The sequence below is a fragment of the Heloderma suspectum genome, chromosome 3 (assembly GCF_057233095.1).
Source record: "Heloderma suspectum isolate Gila_16-S chromosome 3, 16-S_ref, whole genome shotgun sequence".
Lineage (NCBI taxonomy): Eukaryota > Metazoa > Chordata > Lepidosauria > Squamata > Helodermatidae > Heloderma > Heloderma suspectum.
This window is the reverse complement of record NC_139460.1, coordinates 28,743,892-28,763,917: the sequence shown is the minus strand read 5'-3', so window position 1 is coordinate 28,763,917 and position 20,026 is coordinate 28,743,892. Positions and strand designations below refer to the sequence as shown.

The following is a 20,026-nucleotide window of genomic DNA, read 5'->3' as shown; positions in this document are numbered from 1 at the left end:
CTTTCTAAATTTTTATCTCTGCTGTTTTAAATCTGTATTTTAAACTCCTGCACTGCTGCTAGGTTTTATTGTGGTTGTATTGTTATATTGTGGTTTTAATATTCTATATATTTTAAATTGTTTTATTGTGTGTTTGGTTTTAATTTTCGTGAACCGCTCAGAGAGCTTCGGCTATTGGGCGGTATAGAAATTAATTAATTAAATAAATAAATAAAGATCCAGCATGACTCTTCTTATGTTCTTAGGAATTGTCTTAGTGGGTTTCGGTCCTTCCTGTTGTTCTCTTTTTAATACTAAATTTCTGTTTTTCATAGCTAACTTCTGAGAAATGTAAACATGCATTCACTGGGGCAGTTTCTATAGTCCCACGCTCAAATTCAGTATTCAAAGACAACTAGCCTTGCCAAACTGGAAATAGTATTTCTGGGTGTAGTATCTGAAATACTGATTGGTATCTGAAATTCATATCTGACTGCCAGTACTGGGATTCCATTTTGGACTCTAAATAGCATTTGACAAGCCTAAGACAGGTATCATAAGATATCTTCTTTATTTATTTAAAATTATTTTTAGGCTTTCTTTAAGGGTAAAACCTTTTATAAAGCACCTTTTCCAAGAACTCAAAGCATATAATTCCTCAGAAACCCTTATAATAAACCTTTATGTCAGACCAGTATTATCATCATCTCCATACCACCAATGTTGGTGGTAGTGATGGAGTTACAGTGGCTAAGACCACTTAGCAATTTTATGGCTGAACTGGATTCCCTCTCTCTTTTTTTAAAATACTTTTTATTCTATTTTTTATCTTTATAAATGAAATAAACAGTAGCAACAACCTAGTCATTATCTACAGTTTCCAACAATACAGTATTCTTAGGAGGACACAGCAATAATGAAAAAGAAGAAAAAAAAACAGAAGAAGGAAAAGGAAGAAGAAAGCAAGAAAGAAAAAGAAAAAATATTAAAAAGTTACTTAAAAGGATTAAATTTAAACTCCATTACACACAAACTTCAAATATCATTCTACTTAAAAGTTATACCTATAACATTGCCAATATTACAATTCAGTGCAGCATAGATTCTCAAGTCATACCCATGATCTTAAACACTGTGTTGAATCAGCCCCTTCTATAAATGGTGCACTCTTTGCTCATGGATCCCTTTGTCTGCAACTCAGGTACAGACACACATAAGCACACGTTTTGCACTCGAAATCAGTTGCTACTGTCCCTGCTATGAAATATCTGGGTTATCTCAAGAGACCAAGAGCCATTTTTTCCAACAAGAAGCCCTGAGATGCTGAGGTTCTGTCTCTTTCCAAACAATAAAGGTAATTTTGTACTTGGCGTCTGTGCTGCTTGATTCTCTGACCATCTAAGCCAATATACTTCCTTCCTATCTAGTTCCATCTCAAAATATTCTGAACCATGAGGAGGAAATCCTCATACTTGAGAGATACCAGTACTTTCAATGAATGAGTGTATGAATGTAATTTATTTGTCAGTGGTACAAATAGCAAAATACAATACTATGTAAAATACAGCAACACAAAATATCAGTAAAAGCAAACCAACAGTGTCAGTAACACACATTTACAAAAGGTCTGTCACAGTTCATCTCCTTTAAAATCCACTGCAGACATCTTTTCTGTGTCGCTACTGCAAAGGTAGTGATGAAATGACTATAGACTGCCAACATCACAGATTATGTCCGCTGAAGGCCATCCAGCTCTTATTTTCAAAAGATCCTCCAGAAACTACGGATGTCAGAGAATTCCGCCATGGATTCCAGTGAGGCTGGATTCTTTAGAATCCGGAATCCATGATGGAATCCATAATGAAATGGCCTCCCCCCCACGCCACCTCGCGGAATCCCCCTAGGATAGAGCTTACCTGGCGGTGGATGCAGTGGTGGCGGATGCAGTGGTGGCAGATGCGGCAGCAGCAACAGCTCCGGCTGGTCTCCCGGCCACTACCGGGCTGCTGCAGCCACAAATGCATAGCCTATCATGACATGTAAGTATTTACGTAGCCTATCATGGCAAAAGGCAGCCACGCAAATGGCGTACTGGCTGCCATTTGAGTGGCTACCTTTTGTTGTGATAGGCTATGTAAATACTTACGTAGCCTAGCACGGCTTGGCAGCCACGCGACTGGAATTCTGGCTGCGGCTGGCCTTGGCTGGCGGCTCCGCAGAGTCACCGCGGAGCGGAGCTGGCTGGGGAGGATTCCGGGGGGAGGGACAGAGCCCCTCCCCCCCACCGCGGATGCCCCAGAATGGACAGATGAGTGGGATTCGTACATCCCTACCAGAAACTGAGCCCTTGGCTCCCTATACATGGGACAATATAACAAGTAGTGCACTACATCTTCTGCTTCCCCGGTGCCACAGATACACAACCACTGTGCATAGGGGATCTCTTTAAACTTTCCCCCAAATATTCTGGTGGCATTGTTTGAAAATGAAGGGCAGTAAATGTCTTTTTAAGGGCAATAAAAGTAAACTCCTGAAGGTACTGTTGAAAGGATTGTTCTCTCTTTAAAAGGCTGAACCATGAGAAAAATGCTTGAAATTGGCTGGCAAATACATTTTCATGACAATCTACTTCAACAATTCTGTCTCTGATGAACCGTTTATGCTTATGAACTAAGGTAGTCTGAACTTCTCCAAAATAGAACAGTGACAATGATAGCCTATAATGGGCCCATCCACCTTTGGCAAAATGCTCAACAAAATGTTGCTTTGCTAGATTTCCTTCCTCAGCATTCAGCAATATTTTCCCATAGAGAATAGTTGCCTTAAGGATTCTTGCCTTAATAGACAGCAGTCCAACTTCTAATCTCAGCAAGGAGGAAGTAACCCCTGGTGAGAGTGCCAACAGTTCCTTCAGGAACCCATTCTGGATGGTCTCAGCTAGAGTCCTGCCCCTGCCCCCATATCTCAGCCCTGTATAGGAGTTGAGGGAGTACTTGGATGCACAGATTTTCAGTGTAAGACCTACTAAGGAGCCCCCTTTAAGTCTCCCAACAGTTAGAATTCCTTTTGCTGTTCTCCAAGCTGAGAGTCTTACTGCCTCTATATGAGATCTCAAACTGCCCCTAGAGGAGAAGTGTATCCCTAGGTATTTGAAGCTGGAACATTGCTCAATCATGTGCTCATCTATGTGCCATTTATGAAGGTGTTTCCTCCTTGAAAAGGCCATTACCTTTGTTTTAGAGTAATTTATAACAAAATTCTCCAAGCTACAAACACTGCCTAGCTTGTCTAGAAGCCTCCTTAGATCTACTTGAGTGGTGGATAGAAGTGCCATGTCATCAGCATTCAACAACATATGGATGTTTCTATTTCCAGTTATGGGGGAGAGAAAAACCTATGTCGCTGCCTCAACACTTTTAATATGCTCTTTGTCCCATTCTTCTCACTTATGGTTCACAGGTCCAGAATATACACACACACTCCTGAATTTGTTGGTTGGCACGTTGACTCATTTGGAATAATTAATACCCCCTGGTTGAATACTCATGGCCATTTAGCTGTTGCTGCCGTACCTCACAAGGCCGTTAAGCTCAAACTCTTGAATGTGGCTACTATGCCAATGCTGTAGAGCAGGAGAGAACAGACTTACACTTTCTAGGTCAGGAATGGGCTGACTTCAATTTTGTACCATCTGACTTTTTTTTACTAGAATTCTTGTCCACTACTATGCTTTATATTTACAAATGAAGACTGCATCCCCAGGATCTGTTGGTGCTGTTGCTGTTGTTAAATACACACACACACACACACACACACACACACTTATACAGCACTTTATAGCATGTAAAGAGCTTCACATACATTATCTCATTTTAATTCTTATAATAATCTTATAAGTAACGGTCATCATTATTATCATCCCCATATTGCAGTGGGTGGAGAGAGGCAGGAAGAGAGAGAGAGTTGTTTGACTAAGGGGGTGTTTCCACCAGCGATTTACTCTGAGCTGGTTGCATGTTGAGGTCATTAGGGATACATGACATCATGGCCATTGAGCAGCCACCCCAGAGCTTAAAAGGGAAAAACTGGATTTCCTGAGACTGCTTAAAGTCCAATTCTTTTCCTTAAGTTGGGTTCTCCTCAGTATAGTTGCTGTGTGCCCCAACCCCCGCTTTTACCTTGGGTATGCTAGCTGTGTCCAGCGGTGTGCCTTTCACCGTGGCCCAGTCAAGGGGTGCTTCCTGTCCCTGCACAAACCAATTAGTGTCTTCGTTGTTGTTGTTCAGTCGTTCAGTCATGTCCGACTCTTCGTGACCCCATGGACCATAGCACGCCAGGCCTTCCTGTCCTCCGCTCTCTCCTGGAGTGTGCTCAAGACCATATTCATTGCATCAGTGATGCTATCTAGCCATCTCATCCTCTGCCGTCCCCATCTCCTTTTGCCTTCAATCTTTCCCAGCATCAGAGTCTTTTCCAGGGAGTTTTCTCTTTGCATTAGGTGGCCAAAATATTTGAGCTTCAGCTCCAGTATCTGTACTTCCAATGAACAGTCAGGGTTGATTTCCTTTAGGATGGACTGATTTGACCTCCTTGCAGTCCAGGGGACTCGTAAGAGTCTTCTCCAGCACCACAGTTCGAAAGCATCGATGCTTTGGTGCTCAGCCTTCCATATAGTCTTTTAATTTCATGCATCTTTTAATTTCATGGCTACAGTCACCGTCTGTGGTGATCTTGGAGCCCAAGAAAGTAAAACCTGTCACGGCTTCCATTTCTTCCCCTTCTATATGCCAGGAAGTGATGGGGCCAGATGCCATGATCTTTGTTTTTTTAATGTTGAGTTTCAAACCAGCTTTTGCACTCTCCACTTTCACCCTCAACAAGAGGCTCTTGAGATCCTCTTCGCTTTCTGCCATTAGGGTGGTATCATCTGCATATCTGAGGTTGTTGATAATTCTCCTGGCAATGTTAATTCCGACCTGTGATTCATCCAACCCGGCGTTTCTCATGATGTACTCTGCATATAAATTAAATAAGAAGGGGAACAATATGCAGCCTTGTCATACTCCTTTCCCAATTTTGAACCACTCGTTTGTTCCATGTCTGGTTCTTACTGTTGCTTCTTGACCCTCGTACAGGTTTCTCAGGAGACAGGTAAGGTGGTCTGGTACTCCAATCTCTTTCAGAATTTGCCACAGTTTGTTGTGATCCACACAATCAAAGGCTTTAGTGTAGTCAATGAAGCAGAAATAGACGTTTCTGTGGAATTCTCTTGCTTTCTCCATGATCCAGCGAATGCTGGAGATTTGTTCCTCTGCCTCTTTGAAACTCCACTTGTACTTCCGGTAGTTCTTGGTTCACATATTGCTGAAGCCTAGCTTGTAGGATTTTGAGCATCACCTTGCTGGCATGTGAAATGAGTGCAATTGTACGGTAGTTTGAACACTCTTTGGCATTGCCCTTCTTTGGAACTGGAATGTAAACTGACCTTTTCCAGTCTTGTGGTCATTGTTGAGTGTTCCAAATTTGTTGGCATATTGAGTGCAGCAATTTCACAGCATCATCTTTTAGGATCTTAAATAGCTCAGCTGGAATACTGTCATCTACGCTAGCTTTGTTGTTAGTAATGCTTCCTAAGGCCCACTTGACTTCACTCTCGAGGATGTCCGGTCAAGTTCAGTGACTGCACTATCATGGTTATCAGGGACATTCAGATCTTTCCTGTATAGTTCTTCTGTGTATTCTTTCCACCGCTTCTTAATCTCATCAGCTTCTGTTAGGTCCCTGCCTTCTTTGTCCTTTATCATGCCCGTCTTTGCACAAAACATTCCCTTGAGATCTCCAATTTTCTTGAAGAGATCTCTAGTCTTTCCCATTCTATTGTTTTCGTCGATTTCTTTGCATTGTTCATTTAAGAAGGCCTTCTTGTCTCTCCTTGCTATTCTCTAGAACTCTGCATTCAGTTGGGTATATCTTCCCCTTTCTCCCTTGCTTTTCACTTCCCTTCTTTCCTCAGCTACTTGTAAAGCCTCGTCAGACAGCCACTTTGCTTTCTTGTATTTCTTTTTCTTTGGGATGGATTGAGTTGCTGCCTCCTGAACAATGTTATGGACCTCTGTCCATAGTTCCTTAGGCACTCTGTCTATCAGGTCTAATCCCTGAAATCTATTCCTCACCTCCACTGTATATTCAGAAGGGATATGATTTAGGTAATACCTGAATGGTTTAGTGGTTTTCCCTATGTTCTTCAATTTAAGCTGAATTTTGCAAGGAGCAGCTCATGATCTGAGCCACAGTCAGCTCCAGGTCCATTCTATCATTCTAGAGATCATTCTATCGATTTTGAGATTGTACCCCAGTACTGCTTTTCCTACCCTTTTATTGTCTATGAGTGCTACTCCATTTCTTCTAAGGGATTCTTGCCCACAGTAGTAGATATGATGGTCACCTGAAGTAAATTCGCCCATGCCTGTCCATTTTAGTTCGCTGATTCCCAAGATGTCGATGTTCAAGCTTGCCATCTCATGTTTGACCACCTCCAGCTTACCTTGATTCATTGATCTGACATTCCAGGTTCCTAAACAATATTGTTCTTTACAGCATCGGACTTTCTTTTCACCACCAGACACATCCACAGCTGAGTGTCCTTTCGGCTTTGGCCCAGCCACTTCACTCTTTCTGGCGCTACTTGGAAATTCCCTCTGCTCTTCCCCAGTAGTATATTGGACACCTTCTGACCTGAAGGGCTCATCTTCCGGCATCATATCTTTTAGCCTTGTGATACATTCCATGGGTTTTCTTGGCAAGAATACTGGAGTGGGTTGCCATTTCCTTCTCCAGTGGACCACATTTTGTCAGAACTCTCTGCCATGACCTGTCCATCTTGGGTGGCCCTGCACTTATGCAAGCCCCTTCGCCACAACAAGGCAGTGATCCATGAAGGGGCAATTAGTGTCTACTCAGCAGTAACTCCCATTGTGCTTAATGAAACTTGCCCTCTGAATGCCCACATCAGTACTTACAGAGATCCCCCTCAATTGACATGGCACAATTTAAAGCCCAGCTCCCGAAGTGTGGTAAAGCGTGATCTCAAGGCTCTGATTCTCCTTTGTTTGCTTTATTGCCTTAGGAAGTAATTACTTTGACCCTTCGTTATAGAGGTCCTGCCGGTTAAAATGGGGGCTGGTTTCCCGTCTTTGTGTTCACCCTCCACCTCTTTCACAGCAGAAACAATATGTGTCTACTCGGAAGTAACTCCCACTGTGCTCAATGAGGCTTGCTCCTGAAATGCAGGTGCATCTGGACTGTCAGAAGAAAATGGGGGAGAGTGGTGCAGGGGAGCCTCTCTTATTGGTTGTGCAGCCCCTGCCAGTCAGATGACATTCACTCCAACCTCCATCCCCACCAGCAAGTATGTTCTGTGAAGCAATTTTTACCGGTGCGGAGAACCTATTTGTGGAGCCCTGCATGGACCAAAGCACAGCAACGCTGATTCCTTTTAGAAAATCCAGTACTCCTCCACTCACTTCTCCTTACATTGTCATGGAAACATGGCCTAAGTCTGCCTAGTGGGTTCATGGCAAAAGTGAGATTCAAACTGGGAAATCCTGATTTGTAGTTCTGTCTTTGAGCCGGTACACTGAACTAGAGGTGACGCACAATTAATTTCTGTTTAGCTGTCCTGTATTTGTACATTTGCTTAAGAGCATTAAGAATTGTCTTGCTGGATCAGATCTAGGCCCATCTAGTCCATCATTATTGGGAAAAATCCCAGCAACCAGCAGGATCAAAATAGTGCCCTGGAAATGGGGAAACTGGTTCACTTCTGGACCACAGTCTGCCTTCTGCCGAACCGTGCTTTAAGGTCTTTCCTTCCCTTTCAAATTGGCCATGTATTTTGTCTGCAGTATTTTGGCTACACAATGTAGGCAGCAATAAATAGGGTAGGTTTGGATTGCTGGTTCTGACTCTTGGCTGACAGCTGGAGCTCCTTTTCCTTGCAAGGCACTTTGGGAAAACATTGCACAAATTGATCCTCAGGCCCTTTATCTTAATTATTGGCTGCAGCTTTTTGTGTTATAAACAATCATTCTTCTTGGCAAACATATCTGGGATGAAGGGAGAGATTCTGTATTACACACACCTGCATATACAGTGTGTTTCTGTATTACACACACCTGCATATAACACTATACAATGAAGCTAACAATCAAATCTAATTTTTAATAGGAAAGTTTTAGATGAACATGGTAGGTTTTTTTTTCCACAATAACACATTACATCTTTGTGTAAAGTGGATGGATCTCTCAATATTCATTTCCACTTAAACTTTTTAATGCAGAATGTGTGGGTTGTTCCAATTATGCTGAAATGAAAGGTCAGCTTAGCAATTATTGATAATTTTGTGTGTAGATAAATTGAGGCAGAAAAGTGGGAGTTAATTAATTTATAGCTGTTAACGTGTTTATCTATGGGCTTGAATTATAAAGAAGTCCATTTTCAAGAATCACAAGACCATATTCTAAGGGGACAGATTTATAGGACAATTAAGTCCAATTTGGTCTTAAAAGCAAACAAGCTTTTGATATGGATATGGAAAAAGTGATTTTCTGCAAAGGAACTGGAAAATTCAACAGCAGCTGAGCGTAATTTCAGGCAAGTTGAGCAGCTGGGAATGCATCTTTGTAAACATCGCAAAAGTGAGCACAAAGCAGCAAAACTGCTATAGCAGCACACCACCCTGAGAGGTTATAGGCCTAACGAGTTCAACTCTCCCTAACAGCTGATACACAGATGGGCACTGTCAGGTGCACTGAATATATAAATAAATATATAAATATCTGGGCAACAGCGTATTTCATGCCAGAATCAGCATTTGGGCTGGACAAATAAGCAGAAGTAGCACTGAGCTGACGATGAAGTCTCCCTTTAAAGCACCCAATATTTCAAAGACTTTTTAAAATGGAGGACACACAAGTCTTTCTTTGGGGAAAAGGGAATGTATCAGTCTGTCCCAAGGCAACTGGACCAATGCTCCCTAAATCACCATGCTATGCTACAGGGTGACTTAGGGCGATGAAAATGCCAGCACAATGCTTGATACGGGACTGGATCTGGGACCTTTCATTCTACCACTAAGCTATGGCTCTTCTTCAGATAAACCTTGCTTATCTGACATGTTTTCTAAGGGTGTGATCCTATCCAGATAGGCGGCCACTTCTGAACTCGGAGGCGACTGCCTATCCAAAGCAGGGCAGGAGAAGCACGGAGGGGATCATTCCCTCTGTGCTCCTCCTGCCCTGCATTTTTAGCTAGACAGCCGATTGCGGCTGTCTAGCCGCAGGAAGATGGAGAGGGGGAGGAGGCTGCTGTACAACACACAGGATGTGTCGTATAGGCATTTCTGCCCTCTCTGCCCCAGAACGCCCCCAGCCATGACCTTTTCCAGCCGCTCCACGCTCCTCTTGTGAGCACGGAGGATGGGGCTGTTCCACGCTGCATCGGAGGCAGCGTGGAAGTGGGGGGAAGGTCAGTTCTCTGGGAACTGACCTTGGAGCACGGGCTCCGAGGTCGGTTCCCAGAACACAACATATCCTATGGCTGTCTAGCCGCTGCCTAGCGGCCATAGGATTTTTCCCTCCATGAATGTGCCACTGGAGAATATCACATAAACCTACACATGATAACCTTCATCTGAAGGCAAGAAATGAGACTGCTAGTACAATATCTCACAGTGACATATTGCAAAGTATGCTGGGAAATGTAGTTCTGTGTGGAGCACTACATCAATGTATTTGGAGGAATCTAGGAAACTAGAGCCCACTGATTATTCCTTCCTTTTCTTATGCCATTTTATCCTTATTTTATTAGGACTTGATGGGAAATGAGGTTTGCAGCGAGTACTGAGTCCAAGCTTAAGTTCAAAAATGACAAATATAGTGGATTAAGACTGAGGAGACCCAAGTTCAAATTTCCACTCAGTCATGAATGTCACTGGATGGCCTTCGGCCAGTCATCATCTCTCAGCCTAACCTACCTCACAGGGTTGTCATGAAGATAAAACTGATAGAAGAGAATCATGTACACTACCTCAAGCTTCTTAGAGAGAAGGTGGGATATAAATGTAGTAGTAGTAGTACTACTACTAGTACTACTACTAAGGCATCCAACCGACAGAACCTGTTGGGTTTTTGAGCTTCCCTGCCAAAAAACAAAACAAAACACATCTTCAAAGCTCCTTACAAAATGTTAAGCTTACCACTATTTTGAGATATCTCCTATAATAATTAGACTTATGACTCCATTAAAGGAAATGACAAAACCTTGATTTTAAGTGTCATAAGAAGAACCATGCTGGATCAGAGCAAGGGTCCATCTACTCCAGCATTCTCTTCACACAGTGGCCAACCAGCTGTCAACCAGGAACCCACAAGCAGGACATGAGCGCAACAGCTCCCTCCCACCCATGTTCCCCAGCAACTGGTGTACATAGGTTCACTGCCTCTGGTACTAGATGGAGCACATAGCCATCAAGACTAGTAGCCATTGATAGCCTTTTCCTCCTGGAATTCTTCCAACACCCTTTTAAAGCCATCCAGATGGGTGGCCATCACTACATACTGTGGTAGCGATTTCCATAGTTTAACTGTGTGAAGAAGTACTTCCTTTTATCTGTCCTGAATCTTCCACCAATCAGCTTCATGGAATGACCCTGGGTTCTAGTATTTTGAGAGAGGGAGAAAAATGTCTCTCTATCCATATTCTCCACACCTCTACCATGTCTCCCTTTATTCTCCTTTTTTCCATGCTAAACAATCCCAGTTGTTGTAACCTCTCATAGGGAAGATGCTCCAGCTCCTTGATCATTTTAATTACCCTTTTCTGCACTTTTTCCAGCTATACAATATCTTTTTTTAGGTGTGGTGATCAGAACTGTACACAGTATTCCAAGTGTGGCTGCACCATAGATTTGTATATGGGCAGTATGATCTTGGCAGTTTTATTCTCAATTCCTTTCTAATTATGCCTAACATGGAATTTGCCTTTTTTACAGTGGACACACACTAGGTTGACATTTTCATCGAGCTGTCCACCACAACCCCAAGATCTTTTTCTTGGTTGGTCACCGCTAGGTCAGATCCCATCAGGCTATATTTGAAGTTGGGATTTTTTGCCCCAATGTGCATCACTTTTCTCTCGCTTACAGTGAACTGCATTTGTCACTTAGATGCCCATTTTCCCAGTTTGGAAAGATCCTTTTGGAGCTCTTCACAATCCCTGTTTGTTTTAACCACCGTAAATAATTTGGTGTAATTGGCAAACTTGACCACTTCACTGCTCACTCCTAATTCCAGATCATTTATGAACAGGTTGAAAAGCACTGGTCCTAATACAGATCCCTGTGGGACCCCACTTTTTACTTTCCTCCATTGGGAGAATTGACCATTTCTTCCTACTCTCTGCTTTCTGTTCTTTAACCAGTTACTGATCCATAAGAGGCTCTTTCTTCTTATTCCATGACTATTAAGTTTGCTCAGGAGTCTTTGGTGAGGGACTTTGTCAAAAGCCTTTTGGAAGTCCAAGTAAACAATGTCTACTGAATCACTGCTGTCTACATGTTTATTGGCACTCTCAAAGAACTCCAAAAGTTTAGTGAGACAGGACTTACCTTTGTGGAAGCTGTGTTGATTCTTTTTCAGCAGGGCTTGTCCTTCTATATGCTTACTAATTTTATTTTTAATAATGCCTTCAACCAATTTACCCAGAACAGATGTTAAGCTAACCAGCCTGTAGTTTTCTGGGTCCCCCCTGGATCCTTTTTTGAAAATTGGTGTTACATTGGCCATCTTCCAGTCCTCTGGTATAGAGGCTGATTTTTTATGTATTTTTTATTAAATTTATTAATCGCCCATCTGGCTGGTCACCCAGCCACTCTGGGCGATGTACAACATACAGTAAAAACAGTTTAAAACAATAAAATTCTACAATAAAAACATTTTCTAAAATACCCTAACCCACCCCAAATGCCTGCCTGAACAACCACGTTTTTAATGCACGATGGAAGCTCATTAAAGAGGGGGCATGACGGAGTTCCCTAGGGAGGGAGTTCCACAGAGTGGGGGCCACCACAGAAAAGGCCCTCTCCCTCGTCCCCACCAGTCTAGCTGTCCTGGCTGATGGGACAGAGAGAAGGCCATCCGAGGCTGATCTTGTTAAGTGGCCTGTCTGGTGCTGCTGGAGGCGCTCCTTAAGACAGGCTGGGCCGGAACCATATAGGGTTTTAAAGGTCAAAACCAACACCTTGAATTTGGCCTGGAAAACAACTGGTAACCAGTGCAACTCCTTCAGCACTGGAGTGATGTGATCTCGCCGGCGGCTGCCTTTAATCAGGCGAGCCACCGCGTTCTGTACCAGCTGCAGTTTCCGAACCGTTTTCAAGGGTAACCCCACGTAGAGTGCATTACAGTAGTCTAAACGAGACCAGGGCATGTACTTACCGATGGGAGCAGATGGTCGGGAAGGAAGGGGCGCAGCCGCCATATCAGATGGAGTTGATACAGTGCTATCCGGCTCACAGCTGACACCTGAGCCTCCATGGACAGCTGGGAGTCCAAAATGACCCCCAGGCTGCAGACCTGGTCTTTCAAGGGTAGCCGTACCCCATTCAGCACCAGGTCAACATCCCCTAGCCTCCTCTTGTCTCCCACCAAAAGTACCTCGGTCTTGTCAGGGTTCAGCTTCAGCCTACTCCTCCCCATCCAGCCACTCACCGTCTCCAGACATTTGGACAGGGATTCTACGGCCAACCTTGGTGAAGATTTAAACGATAGGTAGAGCTGCGTGTCATCCGCATATTGATGACACTGCACACCAAACCTCCTGATGATAGCCCCCAGCGGCTTCACATAGATGTTAAGTAGCATCGGGGAGAGGATGGAACCCTGTGGCACCCCACAAGTAAGTGGCCACGGGTCCGAAACCTCCTCTCCCAGTGCTACCCTCTGGTACCTGCCGGAGAGGAAGGACCGGAACCACCGTAATACGGTGTCCCCAATGCCCAACCCCTCCAGGCGGTCCAGGAGAATACCGTGGTCAACGGTATCGAAAGCCGCTGAGAGGTCGAGGAGAACAAGGAAGGAGCATTCACCCCTATCCAGAGCCCTCCTCATATCATCTACCAAGGAGACCAAGGCCATTTCTGTCCCATGTCCAGGCCTGAAGCCCGACTGAAATGGGTCTAGATAATCAGTTTCTTCCAAGTGTGCCTTCAACTGCACCGCCACCACCCGCTCAATCACCTTGCCCAAAAATGGCAGATTTGAGACTGGGCGAAAGTTGTTCAAAACTTGAGGATCCAAGGAGGGCTTCTTTAAGAGCGGTCTTATCACTGCCTCCTTGAGGGCTGATGGCATCACTCCCTCCTCAAGGGAGGCGTTCACCACCGCCTTGATCCCCTCACCCAGTCTCTCTCTGCAGCTCATAATGAGCGAAGATAGGCAAGGATCAAGTAAGCAGGTGGTCGGCCGTACCGATGAAAGCACCTTGTCCACTTCATCAGGAGGAAGAAGCTGGAACCGATTCCACAAAACCGGTTTGCCACAGGCCGCCTCTTGCTCACTAACTGTATCCACAGCGTTCAGAGTAACACACCTAATCTGATCAATTTTATCTGCAAAGTGCCTTGCCAAGGCCTCACAGGAGGCCTTAGAATGCTCCAGTGGTTCCGGAGCCACAGGACCGACCAGCCTCCAGACCACTTGGAACAGCCTCCTGGGACAGCACTCTGCAGACGCGATGGAGGCAGCATAATATTCCTTAGGGTCATGTTGCATATTTTGGTTAGAAGATCAGCAATTTGATATTTGAGTTCTTCGAGAACTCTAGGATGGATACCATCTGGGCCTGGTGATGTATTCACTTTCAATATATCAATAAGGTTGAGAACTTCATCTTTTGTCACCACTATTTGCCTCAGTTCCTCAGACTCCCTTCCTGAAACCATCAGTTCAGGCACAGATATCTGTCCTATATCTTCTGCAGTGAAGCGGATGAAAATAATTCATTCAGCTTCTCTGCAATTTCCTTGTCCTCCTTCAGTACTCCTTTAACTCAATTGTCATCCAATGGTCCAACTGCCTCCTTACTGTGTTTCCTGCTTCTGATATATTTAAAGAATTCTTTGTGGTTGGCCTTGATTTTGTTAGCGATATGCTCTTCAAAATGCTTTTTTGCCTGTCATATTGTCTGTTTATGAATTAAGCAATAATCCTTTTTAGGGAAAAAAGGATTATAAATTGTTGTTAAAGGAACAAATGTCATTCACAGTTCAAGAAGGCTATTTAAGGATTAACTCTGGAATGTAAAATGTACAAATAGTGCAATATTAGTATCTTGGATATCAATTCACATCCCTCCAGCAATGGACTAACTGTGAAAGCTTATGCATGGATTCTGGATGTGCATTTGCATCACTGCAATGCTCATTTGGGCCCCATTGAACAGGGTGAATACATCTTGATGTAAAATGGGAATGTGAGCCCGTAGTTGTTGCACAAGACTAGCTGGGCAGGAATATACCTGGATTTGGGCCACATTCTGATCTAATGCTAAGCCATGGTTTCTTTAACCATGGTTTGTTGAAGAAGCCAGGAACCTGTTCACAGATGATCAAATGGATTGCCATTTGTTTCACTTAGTGTTAGTTTTGCCTCTGTTTTTTATGTGATTACCCCACTGTGATTTTGTAGTACTTTGTGGCAGCTGAGGACTGACAAGGCATCACCAAGTCACGGGTACTTTTGCTATTGGCTGGCTGTAGAAAACAGTCAGCAAAGATGAATGCTCTCCACCTCAGAGGGCTTTGACCAGCCTTGACAAGCCCATGAGCAAAATATAGCCCTAGAACTTCTCTTTGTTCATCCTTTCCTCCCAAACCATCTGAATAAATATCCTTACTGTTGCCTGTGGCCACTCTTTAAATATGGGCACATTTGCCCACCTCCCATTACTAAAATGTCCTTGGTGAGCAAAGAAGAGGTGTTAACAATAACTTGGGTCCTTATGACAGAAAAGGAGTGGGTGGATCATTGCAGAATTTAGCAGAAAAGCAAGAGTTGAAGTGGTGGTGATTGTGGAAGGCTTTTCATCTGTTGAACTGTTGGCATAGCTTGCTAAGAACTTTTAACATGTATTCCTCATTAGTTATGGGTAAAAGCACCCATAATCCCTTTATTTTTTTTCTCCCTTGCTAGGCTGCTGCAGAGCTATTCAGCCGGGCTAGAGAGGGAGAACTTGTCAGTGAGGACTGGGGAGAATGCTGGAAAAAGGAGCCTGTTGCCAGGCAGAGTTTTGCCAGGTCTGTCAAAATGCCAGTGAAAGTCTCCGGAATTAGCTGCATGAGCTGCTTTGTTTTCTAGTCACTTTTCCCTTGCATCTCTGTAGCCAGGCAAGCGGTGAGGTAAACAATTAGGATTAAGCCAGGATACTGAGTTCAAACATATTGACAAACCATAATTAATACAAACTGAGATTCACAACTCAACTACAAACCATGGTTTCAGATTATGTTTGCTGGCCAGTGTATTATGGTCAAACCAAGCCAGTGTATATTAAAAACTCATGTAATCATCAGTCAGTACATCTATGAGTTTATGCACAGGTATTCAAATAGCTTTGGGGATTTAGCATCCATATCATGGTGAAAAAGTGGCAGTAGAATATTTTATAAATCAACAGCTGCACAGACAAACTATTTTATGCTCACACATTTTAAAAAATGCTTTTTTACTCTTTCATGATCTTAAATGTAAGATCATATTTCTGTTTTATGTGATAATATATTAGACTATAGAAAGATTTTATTATAAGGTATAACATTTGTGCCTAAAAACACATTCAGATGCTTGCGGGAACAAATGTGTATGGAGAATTTGTCACTGCAATGTCTGTAGAAACAACTACTGCTAAATTTGGAAATGCCATATCATTATTTCCTAGTCTCTTTATATCTATGGCTAGTTTTGAAGGTTATCAGGGATCTAAATGCAGCATTTCAGAGGGGAGGAAAACTTTTTGCCACAGCTTCTGACCCACAATCCCTTAGGTTTTTATATAATAAAGTGTTAAAGATCTCAAGCATGCCTTGTGAACTTTTTTTTTTTTTTAAAATAGCAGCATAATAAAATAACCTGTAGCACCACTAGATGGCATTCCTTTGCTGCAATTCACACGTGGTACTGGCTGCACTGCAAAGACAACGTGTGCTTCAGATCTTTAACAAAAATGAGATTCATATACCCATTTCTTTTTAACTCACACAGACTTTTTCAGTCCACAAGGATTGGATACCTATGACTGATGACCTTGTAAATTATTCTGTTGACTTCTGAATGCGATTTGGCCTGCACTTTGAGCCTGGTTTATTTATTTATTTAACAGATTTAGACACCGTTCTTCATCCTATCAGGATTCTAGGGCCTTGATCATATATGTGCAACACTTGATTTCTCTACACTCGACTACTGTACAGTTTATTGAATAGCAAATGAATGTGTGGACAGGCTCCAAATGCAGTCCTTTTCAGTGAAGTAATGGGAAAAGATATGAAAGTTACATCTGTGATGACCCAATTACACTTGCAAGCTATCACCGGATGCTGCAGTCAGTTGATGAACATGCACGTGTGAGCATACAGACAGACACTAAACAATTCAGAAGGCCAGGATAACTACTGTGCATGTGCAGACAACGTGGAGGGCACCAGCCTGGTACCCTCCACGTATGTTGGACTACAACTCCCACAGTTCCCCACCAGCCTGGCCAATGGCCATGCTGGCTCGGGATTATGTGTGTTGTAGTCCAAAACATCTGGAGGGCACCAAGTTGGGGAAGACTATCTTGGACTATCTCTCTCCTTTTTTTTTTTTTTTACAGACTGGATTGGCAACTACCTATTGAATATATGTGGCCACACAAAGCAATCCATTTACAAAAAAAACAGAATGAAGCTATCAAGAGTGGAAGACCAAAACTGGAGCTTTTTGAAGCTGACAGACTGCTCTTTGTACCAGGGAGGAATTCCAAGCGTGCTCCATTATACCTCCATAATAGCTAGACTTGAATGGTCACATATGAGGTGCTAAGGAAGTTCCCTTTGCAAAATAATTCAGCTGGTGTATGGCCATTTTAAGATGAGTTTGTTAGCAGATACGTATTACTGTGTTGCAAATTCTATTGCTTTGGAAAGGTGTTCTGTAAATAAATTGCTATTGTAATATGATCTACTAGCAATCCTAGCTTTTGGTTTCACTGGAAGAAGGCATTGGGATAAGCCTGATGCGACAGTGGCAGAATCATTTGTTTAAAGCCAGATTAGTCCCAGTCTGTGTGCCAGTTAGTCCCAGTCACACACATAGTGTATGAGCGTGCACGTGCATGAGAGAGAGAGATTTTTAAAGCAAAAAGGTGAGTATCTGGCGTAGGGATGCAGCTCAGGAACTCAATAGTCAAGCACTTTTCTACTCAGCTGAGCTTAGGGATGGCGGAGAATTTCTCCCCGAAACTTCGGGGGGCCGAGCGCCAACGTGTTCGGCCCCCCGAACAAGTTTCGGGGAGAAATTCTCCGCACCCCCCCGCACCCCGCACCCCCCCCCGGGACGGGACTTACCTTTGCCAAATGTCCCTCCCGGCAGCGGGTCCGGCCGGCGGTTCGGCGGGCGTTCGTGCGGGGCGGGAGCGGCAGCCGGTCTTTTGACCGGCTGCCACCGCCGCCATTCCAAGAAAAGAAAAAGAAAAAAAAACACTCCCGTGATAGGCTATGTAACGATTAACGTAGCCTATCACGGCTAGATTTGCAAAGTCAGCCATGATAGGCTACGTAAATCGTCACGTAGCCTATCACGGGTGACTTTAAAAAAAAAAAAACGCGTACGGATAATGGCGGCCCCCATAGGGAGCCGCCATTCCCGTTCCTTATTTGGTCGCTGTAGTCTACGTAAAGGTTTACGTAGACTACGGCGAAAATAAGGGCAATGCAAATAGCGTTGCCCTTATTTTCGCCGTAGTCTACGTAAATCTTTACGTAGACTACAGCAACCAAATAAGGAACGCAAATGGCGGCTCCCTATGGGGGCCGCCATTAACGTACGCGCTTTTTTTTTTTTTTTAAGTCACCCGTGATAGGCTACATGACGATTAACGTAGCCTATCACGGCTCACTTTGCAGATCTAGCCGTGATAGGCTACGTTAATCGTCACGTAGCCTATCTCGGGGGCGTTTTTTTTTTTTTTTAAACTTTGGAGTTCGCGGCCGGGCGAGGCGGGAAGCCTCCTCCCCAGCCTGAATTTCGGCCGGGCGAGGCGGGAAGCCTCCCCCCCGGCCTGAACTTCACGGGGGGAGCAACCAAGTGCCTCCCCCCCACCGCGAACAAGCTTCGACGACAGGTAAGTGACTTTCGTCCACCCCTAGCTGAGCTTCAATACTGGAAGTGAGCTTGGCTGGGGGAAATGCATTTGGGAGGAGAAGCATCAGGAAGGCATGCAGAAGATGTGGGGGTAATTCAGCTCCCCTCATCTGTGCCTTCCTTCTGCTCTAAGAACCAGGCCTCTGCTCTACATTTCACTGGGGACACTTGGGTTTAAGCAAACAGGTTTTCTGCCATCATGTCTGATTTGGCCTTAAAATAGGAGCACTGCTTGCTGCCTTCATCAGTTTTTCCTATTGGATCCGAAGGCTGCTTGATGGGAAGTTCACATCAGTGTGCAAATGGAGCTAGTGGTGGAGATTAAATACTGGACTACTGTATGTATAAAAGAGTGGAGGGAGGAAAAACACCCTGAAAATTCCCTACTATGATTAGCAAGGCAAAATGAAAGGTGGTGGAGAAAGGTCGCTCTTCTGGGGCTATACTAATGTGTTTACAATGACAATAAAAGCAGATATTACCTGTTCTAAGAGATTCTGAAGCCTCTCTATTTCGCAATCTATTACGAATTTCTTTTCTTGTCTCCGGTCCAAGTCTTCTAAAAGCTGCCTGTAGCTTGCATCATTAAAATTCTCCACACATATGGCACTGACTTGCCAGCTTTTTTCTCCTGCTGTTTCCATAATAGCTTGAAGTATTGAGTAACCTGAAAGAAAAGGACACAAAACACTAATGACACAGTCCTTGCATTTTGTGAATCATAAGACTGTTTAATCAATATCAAGTTCCTTATGGAGCTGGTGAGGAGTTAAGATTTACAGTTACTAGCTATATTGTGCTTTCTCTCCTCTCCCTATTACATACACATATTGTTGCTGTCAATCATTTAAATACTTTTTAGTTTATTAAGTTTGCAGTCCAAAGAAAGTTGGTCACACCTACTTGCCACTGAAATCAAGAGGACCTAAGCCAGGAGTAGACAAGCTTTGTGGGCCAACAGCACATTTGGCAATTTTTGAAACTGTCCCGGACACCACCACAAAATGACTACCATCGCAAGTGTGGCAAAGGAATAGTAACTTGCCCAAAAGACTGAGTACAAGACAGAGGTGCAGTCTGAGCTAAACATACTAAACTCCTTTGAATCCAGTTTTCAGCACCAACAGAAACCTAATTCACAGCAATCCCAGTTGCCATTAAGAAAATATATTAATTAAAAAATGGGAGGGGCAGGACACCTTGGTCTCCACCAAGGAAGGTGTCCAGGGGCGCATTGGTGTCTGAGGACACCCACATTGTGAATCCCTGACCTAAGCACACCATTCATAAAAGGTTACTCTGATTTCAGTAGGAGTTAGGCATAGCCAACTTTCTCTGGATTCTACTGTAGGTCACAGGTTCAGCCCACTGCCAAGCAACATTACCTGGCCCCTAATGGCTCTACTACTTTTTAATCAAAGTGTGGTTAAAAAAAAAAGTTTGCTCACATTTTCCCTTGTAAGGAAAAGAAGCAATGAGAGACTCCATTTGTAGTTCATATACATTTTATTGCATTGTCTGTCATGTGCATTCTGGAAAGACAAACTACCTCTGCCAATTTGCCTGTGAGGGAGCTTTCAGGAAGACCA

At 43.6% G+C, this 20,026-nt stretch overlaps 1 protein-coding gene across 1 annotated transcript in view; it reads right to left on the bottom strand.

Moving 5' to 3' along the window:
* GRIA4 (glutamate ionotropic receptor AMPA type subunit 4) overlaps nt 1-20,026 on the bottom strand; it is a 197,291-nt gene that overhangs the window by 61,834 nt on the left and 115,431 nt on the right. The window contains exon 3 of the mRNA XM_084842695.1: nt 18,920-19,104. Coding sequence (XP_084698821.1) covers nt 18,920-19,081 — 162 coding nt within the window. The 5' untranslated portion in view covers nt 19,082-19,104. The remainder of the gene's footprint in view (nt 1-18,919; nt 19,105-20,026) is intronic.